The sequence below is a fragment of the Aspergillus homomorphus genome, assembly GCF_003184865.1.
Source record: "Aspergillus homomorphus CBS 101889 unplaced genomic scaffold BO97scaffold_3, whole genome shotgun sequence".
In the NCBI taxonomy this organism is placed as follows: domain Eukaryota; kingdom Fungi; phylum Ascomycota; class Eurotiomycetes; order Eurotiales; family Aspergillaceae; genus Aspergillus; species Aspergillus homomorphus.
The window spans coordinates 1,345,385-1,362,794 of NW_020291889.1; the positions used below are offsets into that span (position 1 = coordinate 1,345,385).

Below are 17,410 nucleotides of genomic sequence, written 5' to 3' on the forward strand. Positions count from 1 at the left end.
CGCACTTGAGCCCAACTGTTCTGCACCAATGCCGGGAACATAGTCCCGAGTCGGGGTTTAGAAGCAAGGTGCCTATTCCTCAAAACAGACGCTAACAGAGCGGCCCTATAGTTGAATTCACCGCGACCTGTTTCCATGCGACCGGCGTTCTCTTCACTCCTCAACCGCACTGAAACTGGCATACGGGGGAAATAAGCCGGGAAGGAACAGTAGCAGACAGTGCCTTATCTCTGCACGTTACTGAATGTGAAACAGCATTTCCCCCTTTCCAACTCAACGGTGATGAGCAGTGCAAGTCCGGTTTTATGGTGGGGAGAGACGGGGACGGCAACTAGGCCCGGGCAATTAATTGATCCGATGCCCACAGCAAGGGCACTCTAGCCTAGATAGTCTAGACTGGTAAACCCATTGGATCGGACTTACTCGGTGTAATTTTCCGCAGTATCCAAAGCGTTCTTTACTCCAGACCCGGTGGAGTCAGTCAGGGACTCTCCCAAGCGAACAGACATCAGACATTGCTAAGTTAAAGAACAACATATGGAAGATTAATATACAGACAAACGACATCTATGCGGGTATTTCCCCTCGAAACTCAAGCACCACCATGAAGAACAAACAAAAGAAGAAAAAGAAAGAACCTTTGCACCCGACACAGAACTAATGCACTAAATACCCCTGCGGATAGTGGAAGTTCTTCCGACTCAGCTTCCGCTTCGACCAGGGGAACTTCTCATCGTACTGGGCGTACACCGTATCCTTCCCGGCGACCAAATTATGAATATTCAGGCGCGTGCTATACATCAGATTCCACGCCTGAGCCTCGTGCCACTCGTCCGTTCCGTTGTGAATATCCGAGTCCTTGGAGGCAGGCCCCGCGGCACGATAAGTGCCCACGATGTTCGGAAACGGGGCGAAGCACTCGATCTGGGGGCGGCCGTCCTTCCCGCCGCACATGTCCCCCATCGAATTGTCGACTGCGGCCACGATGCGATCGACCGCGAGCGCCGCGAGAATCCGCTCCGCCCCGCGCTTGGTCACCGCGTAGCCGTACGTGCAACACCCGTACTCCGCCCGGTAGACGAACCGAGTCGACGTTTCCGGGTACTCGGGGTACTGGGTCTTCCACTCCATAAGGGGCCCGCCCCAGGTGCCCCGGTGCTCGATGCTCGGCGCCGTCGGGTCGTTCGGGATGGCGAAGAATTGTGTCTCGTTGGCCTTGGCGGCTGACGCGCAGCCGCCGATCCAGAGCACGTCCCAGTTGGTGCCGTAGGGAGCGTTGCGCGACACATGCGTGTTGCCCGTTAGGGAGCGCACACCGCGCGCGAACTCGCGCAGTTGTTGTTTGATGAAGATGTCCCAGTCGGCGTCGTCCTCGAGGATCAGCGCAGTGGAGTACGAGTTTTCGACAACTCTATGGGCTTGTTAGCGGCGCCTGCTTGCTAGCAAACAAGGTGGAGGATCTTGTACTTGGTGAGCGCATTCATGTGCGCGCGCCAGCAGCCAATTTCCGAGGGTTTGAGTGTGTTTTCCTGGTCGCACATCAATTTGACTTGCTTTGTAGGGGGCACTATACACACTCACATTCGGTAGCGACTTCTGATTGATCTCACTCGGTCGCACCCCGTCCAGCCATTCGACCTGAAACCCGGCCATCGACGCAGCTAACGTCAGGAAATCGCGCTTGTCGGTTCTCTCCTTCAATCCGATCGCGAAGATATGTTCGAACTGTATCCCCATTAGCATTTGAGTATATTGCTTTTCGAGCCAACCACCCAAACTCACCCCTAACGTCTGATTCTTGATATGGTCGAAAGCCTGGTCTTCGAAGTAACTCCGAGCCATGTCCACTCCATCCGTCGCCCAAAACCTCCTCGCCGACTGGCTGAATAAGAATATCAAGAGCCCATAGCTGAAAAGGGCGGCAATCACAATCCTCGAGATTTGCGTTCTTCCGCGGATCATCTTGGCCACACTGATCTATAGCGCTAGGTGGAATGGTCGAAGATAGCAGCGGCAAAGAAGAGGTGACAAAAGTGAAGGAGATTGGAATGCATGGTGGCTGACAGGTGACTTGCTTACTCTTAGATAACTCATTAACTGAAACCGTTTTGACTTCAAAAGGGGAGACTTGGCCTATATGGATGCGGCCATGGGGTAGCATTCCTCGGGCCTGAAGCGGCAGTTGTGAGGCCGGGAGGGCCGAATGCGGAACACCACTCATTGGCACGGGCTTCTGACTGGGCGTCCCCGAAGAGGCCGGGATCTATTGATATAACTGCTTTGGGGTTAGTGGGTGTGATCTTCGATGTACCTTAAAAGATATAGACTACTAAACTCCGTACATCATCGAAGTGGATCAGAACTTGGCAGTTCCTGATTTACGGAAACGGGCTTGGTTTCACGTCATTCTATGGAGTATGATGTCATGAGTCTCAATCCGGGTAATAAGACGGTGATGCCTAACTTCCAGGGCATCAATTGAATCAGGATCAATAACGCAACTTGAAATCTGGCTTGCTATGGAGCATCTATCCACAAGAATCAGTACCCATCCTGCTTCCCTGCTCTCAACTAGCCCCCATGCTTCTAGGGTAGTTTGATCACCTGAACCCTCCGACTTTCTAATTGACTTGTGCCATTGTCCAATCAGAATCTACAAGTCCCTACTGGCTCAGTGCTATGAAGATCCGAGCAAGTCACAATCTCTAACGTACTACTGATTTTGTGAGTATAGGAAGCGACAAGCACCCGCGTGTGTGTAGTAGTGTCAAGGCCTCCGCTTCCAGATGTTGGTCATTACTTCGAGGAGTCTCCTTGCACAGCTTATATCCTCATGAATCGTAATGTTATCTTTCCTTATCGCGCATTGCTCGTTGCCATGTGCCCTATGGCTTGCTTTGCCGTCAAAGCCCACTTAGATTGCTGGGGGATCCAGGCCAACAGAATCTCTATATTTGGACAAATAATCCTCGATAAATAGATACTTCGAGCAATAGGGCAGAGGCTTGTCTCGCCCCCAACTGCGGTAGGCAGTATGCTAAGCTTAATTTAATGGGCACACCCGAATCCGGTGAATTCTAGTACAGGATAACAACCAAAGAGCAATGTTACTGGGGTCATGTAATGATTGGATATAAATTTGGGATTGACTTTCAGACCGAAGACGTTCCCAGAGTTCCTTCATGCTCCTCATACTGGGGCTCAACTGATTGAACCCAAGCAACCCAGGCAGGCCAACTTCGAGAATGAACCTCTCGAGGGGAACAAGAGGGCAAGTAGTGAAGAACAAGCGCAGTCTGATCTACACATGTCGGAGGCCAACCAGCAAGAACTCTGAATCCTTCTCAGGGGAAACTTTAAGAACATAGGCTCTGAAATGGTCCATGGGTACATCTTAGATGCTCATACGTTCACCCAGCGAGTAGAGGCTTGACGCTGATTAACAATGATTTAAATCTACTCATAGCAGAGCACGATTTAATCGTATTGCCTTAATCAGGAAAATGTGCTCGATATTATAGCTTTGTATCCTTCAAGCAAAAGGATCATGCAGGTTCCAGGTCAGAAGTTGAGCAGAGTTGTCTGAATCGTGCTTGACTCTTTCGACTCGGTCGCTTCTGAGGCCCCGACTAGACGATACTGTGATTATGCCCCTATGATGGGCGGGTAGATAGGCTTATTGCTCTTATGCACCTGCAAGCATGTTTGGAAAATGAGTCGCTATGATGGAAAAACATTACACCACCAACAAAAGTGAAAATCTGCGTTATTCATTGCTATAAGAGAGGAATGCCGTCTCTTAATGGCGTTTATCCTACATCTCGAATCACCATAATGACCAGCAGCGAGCTCACTCTCACTAGAAGAGATACTCCATATCAGAGAGTATCGTGTCGAGAAACACCCTTATTCGCGCGGCTATCTCAACTTGTTTGAAAAAAAAGCCACGGTTGAGCGGATTTAATGACAAATGCCATCCTGACAATAGCCTGACTCGGTGCGACTCCCATGGTTGACGAATATATAGACACCTCGGAGCCCTCCACATACCCGATACGAGGCCTTTGTCCCAACGGACACGCTTGGCGCTGCAGCACGATGTCACTCTCAAGTCTTCCCCCTGAGGTTTGGATCCGCATCCTAGGGTTTTGCTCCCGGGACGACGTTCGCCGCATTGTGAGCCTCGTCTCCGGCGAGCTCAACCGGTATGCGAATGTGGTCCTATACCAAAGCATAGAATGGGCCTGGGAGCGACTCGCCATCGAGCGGATTATCAGATTATTAACTAACCTGATGCGATACCCCGAGTTGGGGACTTTTGTTCAGAGGATCCGTATCCGCCGAAGCGATACTACGTTTACCAATACCGACTGGACACCTCCACGTCCTGCCCGGCATTGGGCATATCGAACCCCACCAGAGTACCGGGACTTCTCCCAGCAGGCCCGCAGTCTTATCTTTGGTATGGATCTTCCCGATGCAACCAGGTGGGTGGAGGAGATAAGCTATGGGAATCCCTACGTATGTGTAGCGCTAATTCTGGGTCTCTGTCCCAATGTACAGGCAATGGTCCTCGACTACTCGTTCGTATACATGGGGGGCTGGCCCGGCAGACTGATCACTGCGGCGTTCCGGACTGCTCCTGTGGCCCCAGCAGCCTCATCGACGTCGAGTTCATCCAGAAGACGGCGGACGGAGAGATCTCGAACCCATGAAATTCCGAAATTTGGAAGGCTGAGGGAACTGGAGTACGGGTTGAATGTTCCCGATGTCTGGCACGCCAACCCACAGGGTCCCTTTTACCCTTCAGCTCACCCTGATCAATTTGATGGGCTGTTTCGCCTCGAAGCACTCCAACATTTGGCGGTTTGGCTGCGCCATCCGCCATCGCTCGAGGGTACCCTGAACATCGAGAGACTGGAAACCCTGTGCCTCGTCCGGTCCACGATTGCCGAGCAGGACGTAGAACAGATCCTTCGGCGGGCCAGCCGTGTTCACACTCTCCACCTCGGACTGATATATCACAGGGCTAGGTTCCAACCATTCAGGGCGGCGGGCACACCAATCCTCGACGGACTGATGGCGGTGCGCAATACGGTCCATATACTATCGATCGGGATAGAGTATGAGGCTATGACGTACGGCCCCCGGTTCAACCAGGTTGACTCGACAAACTGGGGCCACTTCCGTGGTTTTCTCCTCAGGTTCCCGCACCTGATATCGGTCGAGCTCCCGGTGCAGATGCTGTTGGGTCTTGTTTCGTTGACTCACGGTCGACGCCCCTCCTTAGGCCCTCTTCTCCCGCCAAGCTTACTTCAGCTAATTATTCGATTGGATCTCTGCCATTCTCAAGGGTCAGATGAGGTAGAACCCCTTTGGGGCCGACTCAGCGCACTCAATTCAGTCGAGAACCATCTCAGGACCGAACTCGATCTGACGCCTCAATTGAAATTCGTGACCCTGCGATCGTGGCAGTGGCATGGGTATCATACCAATGACACCCTGCCCGTACGAACGGCATTGTGGCAACAGTACCGTGTTCGGCTTGAGGAGCAGTTTGACCGTATGTCTCCAGGGACGGTGACCAGTGTTTTCCTCATTTAAGTAATTCCAATATGATTCTTTTTCTTTAGAGTCGCGGTGGTCAGTGGCCGCAGACGATTTGAACAAAGGCATTTGTCAAGATACAATATTTGAACAGTAAGGTTCCGTTCGGAGTAATGAGATGTGGATAGTACTACCAGGTAGACTAAACACAAAAATGCGGTGAGAGTCGTTGTGGTTCAGGCAGTCAGACAGATTGTGATGAGTCAGCATCAACTGCCGGTTTCGCGATTTCACCCAATTCGCACCACTTCCGCCCATCCCAAAAGTTTTCTGCCGATTTCCGGCACCTGGAAACACGCCTGTCTGGTTCTCACTTTGCTTTCCTCGTTCGTCCGCCCAATTTGCATGTGTTAATCGGGTCCACGGTACTTCGTCGGGCGCTCCTGGCTTTATACTCTAATGGATCTGGAGTTCCGAGGTGTTCTCGCGCCGAATGGGTTGGCGACACATGCCTCTCTGTTAACGCCTCCGGCCACCACCAGCGACCTTCGGAACAGTCTTAGCCTCCCCCGGCCGATGACAGCTTTCGACTTCTCCCCCAGACCCTCCGAACCTTGCACCATGGAGAAGATCCCCGCCGTCACAGGCAAGCGGCGGGGTGGTTGTCGGAAGGCTTGTAATGAGTGTAAGCAACAAAAGGTGAGTCTGCCTGCCCGACGTCATGGTTGCATTCCTCCCTGCCCCCAGCTATGCACATTCGTACTTCCTCCTTCATTCGACTCTCTTTCCCTTCACCTCTCAAACATGCCAGACTTACCGAACCGTCACAGCTTCGGTGCGATATCGTGCAGACGCCCGCGGATGCATGCTCACGCTGCCGCCGGCTCCAAATAGAATGCAAGGTTGAGCCCACTTTTAAACGGATCTCCAAACGCCGGTACCATCTCCTGACCACCGTCTGGCCTGTGTTTCATCCTTGGCTGAACAGTAGCTTTTTCTAGGCGCAATGCTGAAATGGAAAGAGAAATCGCGGATCTCCGCCGTCGCCTTGCCAATGGGGAGCACCCTCCGCCCGGAGACACAAATGCCCGTGATGAGCTATCGCAATCTCCGGAAGACGTATTCTGTTCTCCGGATGCCAATGTTGGCATCAAAGGGCGGCCGTTGTCGGCGCCATTGGAGCCGCAGCCCATGCCTTCCCCACTGACTATTCATCGAGATGCATCTATTCTTTCGCAGGATGACAATCCGTGGAAACTTGAAGATGTCTCCTTATCTCGCCCGCGAGTAGCGCGGCTATTTGACCAGTACGGAGATGTCCTAACTTTCGTCTTGTTGCACTTCTCGGCCTGACTAATGGCTGGCCAGGTTCTTCAAATACTATCATCCCTTCCTCCCACTTCTGAACCCACAGAAGCCTCCTGACGAGTACATGCGCCGTTGCCCATTGCAGGCCTGGACCATCATTTGTGTCGCTAGTCGACGAGCGCCTTCTGAACCCGGCCTCCTCAGCGCACTCTCTGGGCCGTTCAGCCGGTTGCTCTGGTCCACCATCACCGGGGTACCCCAGGACTATCGGGTGGTCAAAGCACTCTGCCTCCTGTGCACATGGCCTTTACCCACAACCAGCCAGCGAACGGATGCTACTTTTATGCTTAGTGGCTTGATGATGCAGATTTCAATGCAATTAGGGCTGCATCGTCCGGTCCAAGCAGAGGAATTTACCACCTTCCGCATGGAAGTTCAAGGGGAGGCCGTCAAAGATCGATTACAGACATGGGTTATTTGTAACATTGTAGCTCAGAAGTACATTATCCCGTACCCTTGTTGTCAGGATTGAGGATTGACTTTCATCATCCAGTGTCGCGACCGGTTACGGACAACCTCCGTCAACAATCTACGACTGGGCTTTGGAGCCCGCCTCGCTTCGCGATGCGGATTACCACCCCCCGCATGACCTCAAGACCCGACTGAGAATTGAGAAATTCTGCGATCGGGTCACAAAGGCACTGTATAGCAGCAAGCCCGACCCAGCCGAATTTATTAGCTCCGAGAAGCTTTTGATTGTACAGCTTTTGGAGAATGAGCTGAGAGATATGGAGGTCGAATTTGGTCGGGACATTTCAAGTAAGCCTGCATGCTTTTACTCAACCTTGTCATCTCTAATCAGTGTCTAGACATCAACATGATCCATCTCAGGGCGGCTGAGCTGCATCTAAGATATTTTGTCTTCTTAGGCTCTAATGCCCGGAGTGACGACTTAACAAAACTCTTCATCGCGACCACGTCATTCCTCGGACGAGTCCTTGATCTTGAAACCTCACCTGGCGAGCTTATCGGCCACGCCCCCAACTACATCCTTCAAATGATCGTATCAGCCGCTTTCGCGCTAATGAAGCTCCTGAAGAGCGATTTCCGCCGCCACATCGACTTCGAACACGGCAAGCTGCTCTTCAACGGCGCCATCTCCGCCATCCGTCGCATCAGCGTCATGGACCACGACCGTCCCGTGCGGTTGGCAGACATCCTGGCGCAGATGTGGAACGCCGGCAGCCCGGAGGATCCGGCCAGTGGCGATGCCCTACAGCTCAAGATCCGTTGTCGCATGAGCATGAGCCATGTCTATGACACTGTATGGCGGTGGCGCCAGCGGTTCCGCCCTATGAAGAGCGTGGAGGACACGCAAAGTATGTTTCGCTCTTCCCGTGTCAATGTCACATACACCTGAGACTGACCAATCCCAGCTACTATGGTCAACCCCAATATGGCCACGTTAAGTGGCTCGTTGGCACGGCCGCAAGATGAGTCTCTGCAGAGCACGAGCTTGATCTACACGCCGAATTTCGACCAAGGCGCCTTTATCAGCGAGGCTGGCTTCTCTGAAGTCTTTGATTCCCTTAACTGGGTTTTCGATGGGATTCCAGATTCTTTCGTGGCGCCGCCTATTGTATGAGTCATGCGCGTTCTTGTGGGCCTTGAGCGCTGCTTGAAAAAGCTGGGTATATTATTCCATGCACAGAAGAATTATACCACCGATTAACGATTATGACAATTAATTATTTCTCACTGGCTTGTTTTCAGCCACTTTAGCACATTCTGGCAGCTAGAACAGAGTGGACGTAGGTAATCGGGTGGGAAGATGTATATACAACCTATAGTCCAACATCGAGAGTTAAGCTTCGTTCTTGACACAACGGCCGACGGGGCCCACTTGAGAAAAGTGCTCGATGACATCCGTTGACGATCCCTACTAGTGCCTACCACTGCACTATGTCCGTCTTGGACACCATAAAGCCTGACTGGCTTTCGCCCACATAGCATTGTTACCGCTCTTCCTCTCTCAGTCTCTCGTCCGACTGCTACCAGACAACATTACCATGGAGCAGACCCATGGAAGTCACAACCCACTATTGGGTTGTCACCGACAGCACACTAGATAACTACAATAGTTTAGGCGAAGGATACCCCGGAGAGTGGACCAATAGCGCTGGTGGCTGCAAGGGATTCTTTACTGATGACAGTACTGTAATCGATCTGGCTCGAGACGGTAGTCTCAATAATATTAGACCGAATTTAATCAACGCCCCGCCATCCCGGGAGATGGAGTACCTTATCACAATTGCCGGCGATACTGAAAGCTCTTCGCACTAACCGAGGGCTGCAGCTAGGGCCAAGAAGAATTACGACGACTAGTATTGAGTCGGGTCGCATCGAGCTCGAGTAGTACAGTACATCTCATTCGTCACATCATGTCCGAGATAAGCTCGCGTCCATTCAAGCTATCTCAATCTTCAATCCACGCACGCCACCATATACACCCCCAACACTAATAGCGCTCAATGATGCAAAAATCTTCGTAAACCCCGAGCCTCTCAATGGTATCAACCAAACAAAGCAAACCCAAGTACATACAAGAGCCACGATCACCGGGCTAGCTCAGCTCTCAATAACAACCTTGACAACGGGCCTGCCCTCTTCATCAACACCCTTACCCGCTAGGGAGAAAGCGCGATCCCCGTCCGCCAGCTTAATCCGGTGCGTCACCACCAGCTGCTCCACGCGATCGAGCTTCCCGCTGGCCATCAGCTGGATGGCAGCGGGGTACGCATAGCCATCATACCGGAATACGCCGATGATGTCGACCTCGCGGAGGGCGGCCGCGCCCACGGGCAGAGTCTGGATGGGGTTACCCATGCCGATCTGCACGAGCACCGCTCCGGCGGCCGCAGCATAGATGCCGGCCTGTGTGCAGGCCGGCACGCCGGTGCAGTCATACACGCGGGCGAAGCCAGCCGCCACGCCGGCGGCCTCCTTCAGCGTGGCAGCGACCCTCTGTGCGTTCTGCAGCGCATACGTCGTCTGCTCGGCCTGCGGCGTATCCTTTGGCGGGGGCGGATGGGCCGGATCCGCCTTGGGGATCAGGGCGGTCTTCAGGCCCAGGCCCAGCGAGGCGGCGATCGCCAGCCGCGAGGCGTCGATGTCGGCCACAAGGATCGAGGAGAAGTTCTCGGACACGGCCAGCGCGGCAGCGAGCAGCAGGCCGATGGCGCCGGCCCCGAAGATCAGCGCAGACGTCTTTTCGCCCGCCGTCTGGGCCAGGTCGACCTCGTGGCGGGTAGGCGGTCGCGAGCGCCGGATCGCGTGCAGACAGACGGCCAGCGGTTCGACCAGCGCGCCGCCGGCGAACGACACACTCTCCGGAAGCTTGTGGCACATGTCGGCCGGGTGGTTGGTGAGTTCCATCAGCGTGCCGTCCAGGTGCGGGAACATCTTGGCGCTGCTGCGGAACTGCATCCCCGGGCAGATGTTGTAGCGGCTCTGCCGACACAGCGCGCACTGCCGGCACGGCAGCCCGACTTCCATTGCGACGCGGTCGCCCACCTGGTGCGTGCGCACCTCCGGTCCGATGGCTGTTACCACGCCCGACGACTCGTGGCCCAGGCACATGGGCGCCCGCACCACGAAGTCGCCATTGCGGCCGTGGGTGTAGTAGTGGAGGTCGGAGCCGCAGAGGCCCGTGGCGCGGACGGCGACTTGGACTTCGTTGCCTTGCGGCGGGGAGAGGGGCCGGGATTCCTGTGGCATCCGGACTCATTTAGCTGGCTGTGGTGGTTTTGGGAAGTGCGGGGGTTGGCTCTTACCAGGCGGAGGTCTTTGGCGCCGTGGAGGACGAGCGCTGTGGTAGTGGTAGGGGTGGCCATGGTGAACTCAATCAGATATAGTCTAGGAGTGTAATGTCTCTAGACTGAAAGGGAAAAAGGCTGGGGGGCGCCATTCTTTAATTGAATCGCCTTGAATGCAGATTGGGTGATGATGAGGGGATCCTCGAGAATGGGAGCGGTTGCCAGCGTGGGGTCAAAGCCGGACTTTTCTCCGCGTCGGGATTTGGACCCGACTCTTCAATAGCCGACGTATTATTCTCGTATGGGCTGGAAAGGCGTATGTTTCGCATTGCTGGCGAAGAGATGATTCTTCAATCACTGCAGCTCAAAGAGACTAGAGGATTGTTAAATCATGTTCTTATCGACCTGATGGTCATTTTTAGACTCATACTCAGAGGCAGATTATCTTCTCTTATCTTCTTGTATGACTTTTTTGAGAGTATGCATATGTGTCCAGTATAACACGGTATTCTCTGCGTACTGTAACCCAGTCGTAATGTGAACCCCCACGCGATCGCTGAACAGACATCGAAACTTGATCTAATCGCATAAATAGGCAAATGCTGCGATGGGGTCATGGCGAAGGTAGTCAATGAATAATCACATGCGGCCTTTTAGTCAACCTTGCATCTTCCACCTTTCGTCCTCCTCTTTCTTCTCCTTCTCCCCTCACTCCTAATCGCATCTCGCATCTCGCATCTCGCACTTTCCCACCCAAATCTACCCCGCGCCTCGCCTCCAACTCTGACATCATGCCTGCCGCATTGTTGATCGGTGCGATCACCCATTGCAGAAAGGAATGGGAGGACCTGTCATCGATCTTGACTCTCAAGGTTCGAGAATAGTCTCTACAACGAACGCACGTCAATGCGACAACGACGCTGATACTTCTTTGTGTCAATTCAGGAATTCCCGGAAGGGTCCCGGGACGACTTCATCCGCAATTGCAAGGAAGGCCAGTACGACGATGTGGTGGCCATCTACCGCTCGAATTCTTCAACCAAGGTAGAATCCAGACAATCAAATCGCATGACACTTTTTTCTCGGCATTTTAAGTCTGAACCTGCTCTCAATTAGTTCACCGGTCCCTTCAACGCCGAATTGCTCTCCGTCCTGCCCAAGTCCCTGAAGTACATCTGCCATAACGGGGCTGGATACGATAACGTTGATGTCAAAGGCTGCACAGAGAAAGGTATTGTCTGCGCCTCTTGTAGATAAATCCAGACTAATAGATATAGGGATTGCGGTTTCGAGCACACCCGTCGCCGTCAACAACGCGACTGCCGACGTGGGGATCTTCCTGATGATCGGAGCCCTGCGCCAGGCTTATGTCCCGCTCTCCTCGCTTCGCGCTGGTACGCTCCGCTGCTGTTATCTCTGAGAGTCGGGTGCAAACACTGACCGCAATGCATAGGTAAATTCTTGGGTCAGACCGGACTGGGCCATGACCCGCAGGGCAAGGTCCTCGGAATCTTGGGGATGGGAGGAATCGGTCGCGTAAGTTTTCCTGCGCGCCAGCATAGATCATCGGGTGCTAACTCAGGATGAAGGAGATGGCCAACCGTGCAAGAGCCTTTGGGATGAAGATTCAATACCACAACCGGTCACGTCTGTCGCCGGAACTCGAGGGAGACGCTACGTATGTGTCTTTTGACGAGCTGCTGGCCACCTCGGACGTGCTGAGTCTGAACCTGGCTCTCAATGCGTCCACCCGCCACATCATCGGCGAGAAGGAGTTTCAGAAGATGAAGGATGGGATTGTTATTGTGAACACGGCCCGTGGGGCCTTGATCGACGAGAAGGCGCTGGTTGCTGCACTAGAGTCTGGCAAGGTGAGACCGCCCCTGAAGGCGTTCTTAAATTTCAAGATACTGATCAGCACAGGTTTTGTCGGCTGGTCTGGACGTTTACGAGAATGAGCCCCAGATCGAACCTGGTTTGGTCAGCAACCCTAAGGTGATGTTGCTGCCGCACATCGGCACCATGACCTACGAGACGCAGAGAGAGATGGAACTTCTCGTGTTGAACAATCTGCGGTCGGCTGTTGAGAAGGGCGAGATGATTACCCTGGTGCCGGAACAGAAGGAGGCATTTGGCAAATGAATTCGTAGAAGCGGAGTGGCTATCGCCACAAGATTGATGTGACGGCCGATTTACCTTCTTCCTCGGATGTCTGGCGCCTCCGTGCTTATTGCTTTCAATCTGACAGACGAGGGCTGGGTTCTTCCGCCTGTCAAGTGCCTCAGGCACAAGCGTGTATATAGATAACGAAGCTTGTTTTTCCCTGTCTCCATCATTCGTTGTTGAGCGTACAACATGCTTAGCTCTGTTCTTTCCAGCTATAATCCTCATAGTAGGCTCTGCTCTAAAGACAATTCCAAAACTTCAATCTCGGTGGGTGAATGCTATGGCATTCTATGCAAAATCCCCATACAACAAGCCTACTCCAACTTCCGAGCCCGATCCTTCGCAATATCACACATAGCCTAGAATCATACTCAGCATCTCTCAACCAATGCATTACCCCAAAAAGCTTACCTGAATAGTCTCCTCGACCTCCTGCTCGACATCTCCCCTTTCAATCCTTTCCCGCATCTCCTCCATTATCACATCCCGATCCCTCCCATTGACAAACGTCCTAGACCCCGAATCAGCACTCCAAATCCAACAACCCAAACCACCGCCAAAGGAAAGGAAAGGACCTACACAAACCGCAACCCAGGAAACCGCTCCTCATACTCAGCGTTCAACGCCCTCAACCGTTCCGCCTGCTCCTCGGCGCCCGTATTGAGTTGCGCCTGTTCCTTCGCGCTTAGCTCACTGATATGCTCCGTCGCAGCCTTCGCCCGGCCCAGCCTAGGATGCGACCCCAGAATCCCGAAGAGGATCTCCCGGTCCTTGGACGAGTTGGCCGCGGAGAGCGCCGACATCCGGCCGCCCACGGCGTCGATTAACCGCGCGTAGCTGTCGAAGGCTTGGTGCGCGAGGACGGGCGCCATTAGTTCGTGGAGCTCCGGGGAGGGCTCGAAGAGGGTGTCGAGGACGCGGAATTGTTGGTCTTGGGGTTGGGTGGGGAGGGTGGATAGGGCGGGGAGGGAGGTAGGCATTGTTTCTTTGTTTAAGGGGAATTTGGGGGTTGGGGAAGGCTTGGTGTGTGAGTGATGAGGATGAGATTTCGAGTTGAGGTGGAAATGATGTTGGGTTGGATGAATGGTTCTGATATACTCGCCTCTGCCTCTGCCGCTGCTGTCCCGGGTTGGTGGGTGGCCCCCACGTCGGCCGTCTCCGGGCGGGTCTAGCCGAGATGGACTTTCTTGCTTGTTGAACTGGATTCCAGGTGATAATACCGAGTATTGGTGTTGATCAAGAATTAAAGCTTATATTTTGATCTTGGGTGCGATATACTCAGGCTCAAGTCTCTCTGCCTGAATGTCTGTATGCAGCACGAGCTATATGGTGGTGTAAGACCCTTCATCTTTGCCACTCTCAGACATTGCACGAATAGACCGTCCATTGTTCACAACAAGATAAAGAAGAGGGACAATCCCTTATCAGTGACCGATAAGCGACCAGCAGTGCACGTGACCACCGGACAGCTGCGGGGAATGCGTCCGGGGAAAATGCGACGGAAGGAGGAGCTGACCACCACCTCCCGTCCTCCTGCGTCCTCGATGGATCTCTACGCCTCACCACCCAAAGCCACCGCGAACCCGATCTCCCCCTCCGCCGCGACCACCCCAGGAACCCGCGAGCCCAAGCTCCAGCTCCCGTCGACGACGGACCCGCCGGGGCCACAGAACCCGCCACGACCGCTGGTATGGCTGATCTTCGGCGCGACGGGCCACATGGGCCGCTCGCTGGTCAAAACCGCGCTGAGCCGCGATGACCTAGTCGCAGCGGTGGGCCGGACATTTGAGAACAGCCCGGAGAGCATGCGCGAGCTGGAAGCAGGCCACGAGAACTGCATGGGCCTGCTGTGCGACGTGCGGGCGCGCGAGACGGTCAAGCAGGTGATCCAGCGGACGATCGCGCGCTTCGGCCGCATCGACATCATCGCCAACTGCTCCGGGTATGGCGTGATTGGCGCGTGCGAGGACCAGGACGAGTACGACATCCGCGACCAGTTCGAGACCAATTTCACCGGCACCCTCAACATCATCCAGCTCTCGCTGCCGCATTTCCGCGAGCGCCGCGCCGGCCGCTACCTTATTTTCAGCTCGACGTCTGGCGCGTTGGGCGTGCCTGGCCTCGGGCCCTACTGCGCCTCGAAGTACGCTGTCGAGGGACTGATGGAGAGCATGCTCTATGAGGTGGATCATTTCAATATCAAGACTACCCTCGTCGAGCCTGGCCATATGCGACGTGACGATACCAGTGATCTTGTCTACGATGGCAGTACGCCCAGGAATAATTCCTCTGGTGGGAACGGAGCCGGCGGTGGCGGGGTGAATGGGAATGGGAATGAACATAATCTGGCGTCTCCGCTGCCACTGTATGGGCATTTCTTGGTCAAACCGCCCAGCGAGCCGTACAATGTCTCCACCTCGCCGGCGGCGCATGCGAAGCGCATGTTGATGTGGCTCGGGGATAAGCAGCCGGCGAGCGCGGTCAAGGCGGCGCATCTGGTCTGGCAGCTTGGACATTGCTCGTACCCGCCCTTGAGATTGGTTCTCGGAACGTATGCCGTGGAGAGTATCAGGGATCGTCTGAAGTGCATCATCGAGGAGATCGAGGATTGGAAGTATTTGAGTTTTCCCTCCGCTTCGGCTTCGGCAGGGGAACAGCAACAGCAGCAACAGCAGGGGGCAGTGGCATCTGGGGCTAAGGAGAGGGGTAGCAGAGACGGAGATGGGAATGACAATGGACATGAGAATGAGGATATCGATATGAGGTGACAATGGTTCTTATGATCTACTTTGTTATTACCACGTGTGATTCCACTCCTACGGCGCCGTCAGTGCGCTCCCCTTTCGACGAGACCACGTTCCAGCTACATGATGGGTGGTTATACAATACGGGCAGATGCTTTGATCCATTCTCACTGCAGTTTGAGAACCGACGGAGGTGGCCCCCATGCTTCGTGGGGGCTCATTTCACTGGCTTGATTTTCATCCCACTTACCGCGAGGGGAGTAGACATACTCAATACTGTCAGTAACGTCGCGCAGACCAGGGTATCTGAACGTTACGTCGAAAACGGTCCAAACAAGACAATCTGATTAAAATCATTAATAAAAGTGTCCTAACGACAGCCTAAGGAAGGTACCTCAGGGTATAGGAAACCATGCATAAGACGCTGGCTAACTATGCTATTTCTCCGCGTAGAGGTAACCGGCATGGTAGACTGGAACAATATGGAGGTCCCCCTTCTCAACCAGAGGCATCGCCAGATCAAGCTTCTTTTGAAGCTCATTCACAGAGAATCTATCTTTATTAGCCTCCGACCAGTCCTTCCTACATCTCCTCCGCTCCTCCACCAGGGCTTCCTGCACCACAACTGACCGTTCGACGAGCGGTTGGCGAATCAGCACCGGCGGCGGTCCTTCAATGCCACTCGCCGCTTCCCAAACACCCCGCTTGGTAACTACTCTGGCACCTATCGTCGCACTCACATACGGGACCTGCTCGACATCAAGATGGAACATGAACCCGTCCTGGCTGGCCGCAAACGCGACGGAGAGTTCGGCGGCGATTCGGTAGATCTCAACCAGAGCGCGGTAGCGCTCTTCAGCCTCAACTGGCTCAAGTAGAAGCACCCCAAATGCCTCACATTCATTAAGCATATACCTCGTGTTACTGTGACAGGCAGCCTCGAGAGCCTCGCTCGTCGAGAACGCCACCCTCCAGTCGTCCGATCCGCCCCTGTCGTCCGCGTGCAAGAGTCGGGTCAAGGTCTGGCGCCATTCGTTGGCCTTGGTTACGTTCACTGTCGCGACGCAAGTTAGCATGCACCTTCTCTAAATCAGATTTTAGACAGTGTTGCTACTCACCTCTCTTCAGCGTCTCGTACAGCTCGTGAAGCCCCACGTCAAACGCATCAGACGACACATTAGCCTCACCATCCGCACGACCCGTCCTCACACAGAAGAACGGATTCGAGATAATATTCTCACAAAGATGCTACAATAGCACCGTTACAAGAATCCCGTCCAGGAAAATATGATAGTCCATGGGGCTGAGATTCTGTCTCAACGAGGTCCAATCACTATACAAACAGAAGGATCCCAGATGCTTGAGGATGGCCCGCTTCTTCCAGGTGGCTAATTGCCTCACGTCTATAGGGGCACAGGTGTATCGGTGTCGGAACTGGTTGATGTGCGAGTACAGCTTCGTGATATGCTGCTGGAGCAGCTCGTCCGTGACGGTGAACTCCCCGTCTTGAGAGCCGTAGCCCAGTGGAAGGCTCCACAGGAGGCTTTGGCCGTCTTCCCTGTTGTGGCGAGGCAGGGGCACGCCCTTTCCTCCGTTGATGGCGCACCAGGGTCGCGTCACGAAGGGCAGGCTGCCTTGGGGGAATCTCCGATTGGGTGGTGGGTTTGATTCGGTGCTTTGTGTTCGTTGAGAGATGCGTCGTTTCTATGTGGATATTAGCTCATGGTCGGCGTGGAGATTGGGGGTGAAGGTTCTCTGTACGGAGAGGAGGGTTGGAGGTATACGCACCTTGGTGGGAGGTGATTCTGCTTTGCGCTTTCCTTTGCTGCT

At 54.0% G+C, this 17,410-nt stretch overlaps 8 protein-coding genes across 8 annotated transcripts; 4 read left to right on the forward strand and 4 right to left on the reverse strand.

Annotated features, from left to right (window-relative positions):
- Positions 1–537: 537 nt before the first annotated feature.
- Positions 538–2,340, reverse strand: BO97DRAFT_383226 (LPS glycosyltransferase). Its single transcript, XM_025693346.1, has 4 exons — positions 1,783–2,340; positions 1,582–1,725; positions 1,468–1,529; positions 538–1,411 (listed from the first exon to the last, which is right to left on the reverse strand). Exons 1-4 carry the CDS (start codon positions 1,960–1,962, stop codon positions 658–660), a joined length of 1,140 nt encoding a protein of 379 aa, XP_025555733.1. The 5' UTR covers positions 1,963–2,340; the 3' UTR covers positions 538–657.
- A 1,758-nt stretch (positions 2,341–4,098) lies between these two features.
- BO97DRAFT_383228 (uncharacterized protein) lies at positions 4,099–5,604 on the forward strand (the record flags this gene model as incomplete). Its single annotated transcript, XM_025693347.1, has 2 exons — positions 4,099–4,644; positions 4,699–5,604. 2 exons carry the CDS (start codon positions 4,099–4,101, stop codon positions 5,602–5,604), a joined length of 1,452 nt encoding a protein of 483 aa, XP_025555734.1.
- Positions 5,605–5,901: 297 nt separating this feature from the next.
- BO97DRAFT_383229 (transcription factor domain-containing protein) lies at positions 5,902–8,584 on the forward strand. Its single transcript, XM_025693348.1, has 7 exons — positions 5,902–6,246; positions 6,378–6,484; positions 6,549–6,854; positions 6,916–7,353; positions 7,409–7,674; positions 7,725–8,234; positions 8,292–8,584. Exons 1-7 carry the CDS (start codon positions 6,007–6,009, stop codon positions 8,498–8,500), a joined length of 2,076 nt encoding a protein of 691 aa, XP_025555735.1. The 5' UTR covers positions 5,902–6,006; the 3' UTR covers positions 8,501–8,584.
- Positions 8,585–9,250: 666 nt separating this feature from the next.
- Positions 9,251–10,816, reverse strand: BO97DRAFT_475341 (NAD(P)-dependent alcohol dehydrogenase). The gene is made up of 2 exons (XM_025700397.1): positions 10,689–10,816; positions 9,251–10,623 (listed from the first exon to the last, which is right to left on the reverse strand). Exons 1-2 carry the CDS (start codon positions 10,746–10,748, stop codon positions 9,484–9,486), a joined length of 1,200 nt encoding a protein of 399 aa, XP_025555736.1. The 5' UTR covers positions 10,749–10,816; the 3' UTR covers positions 9,251–9,483.
- A 487-nt stretch (positions 10,817–11,303) lies between these two features.
- On the forward strand, positions 11,304–12,999 carry BO97DRAFT_402972 (D-mandelate dehydrogenase-like dehydrogenase). Its single transcript, XM_025694633.1, has 7 exons — positions 11,304–11,542; positions 11,616–11,714; positions 11,787–11,901; positions 11,948–12,064; positions 12,124–12,206; positions 12,260–12,541; positions 12,594–12,999. Exons 1-7 carry the CDS (start codon positions 11,462–11,464, stop codon positions 12,810–12,812), a joined length of 996 nt encoding a protein of 331 aa, XP_025555737.1. The 5' UTR covers positions 11,304–11,461; the 3' UTR covers positions 12,813–12,999.
- A 151-nt stretch (positions 13,000–13,150) lies between these two features.
- Positions 13,151–13,878, reverse strand: BO97DRAFT_475343 (2-oxo-4-hydroxy-4-carboxy-5-ureidoimidazoline decarboxylase; the record flags this gene model as incomplete). The annotated part of the gene is made up of 3 exons (XM_025700398.1): positions 13,416–13,878; positions 13,248–13,347; positions 13,151–13,195 (listed from the first exon to the last, which is right to left on the reverse strand). Exons 1-3 carry the CDS (start codon positions 13,814–13,816, stop codon positions 13,151–13,153), a joined length of 546 nt encoding a protein of 181 aa, XP_025555738.1. The 5' UTR covers positions 13,817–13,878.
- Positions 13,879–14,500: 622 nt separating this feature from the next.
- BO97DRAFT_402973 (NAD(P)-binding protein) lies at positions 14,501–15,919 on the forward strand. The gene has a single exon (XM_025694634.1). The coding sequence runs from the start codon at positions 14,555–14,557 to the stop codon at positions 15,602–15,604; it is 1,050 nt and encodes a 349-aa protein (XP_025555739.1). The 5' UTR covers positions 14,501–14,554; the 3' UTR covers positions 15,605–15,919.
- A 98-nt stretch (positions 15,920–16,017) lies between these two features.
- BO97DRAFT_336551 (uncharacterized protein) lies at positions 16,018–16,978 on the reverse strand (the record flags this gene model as incomplete). Its single annotated transcript, XM_025691462.1, is given in 3 exon segments — positions 16,018–16,634; positions 16,699–16,828; positions 16,841–16,978. Coding segments are annotated over 3 exon segments (885 nt in total), but the record flags the coding sequence as incomplete, so codon positions are not given.
- Positions 16,979–17,410: the final 432 nt, after the last annotated feature.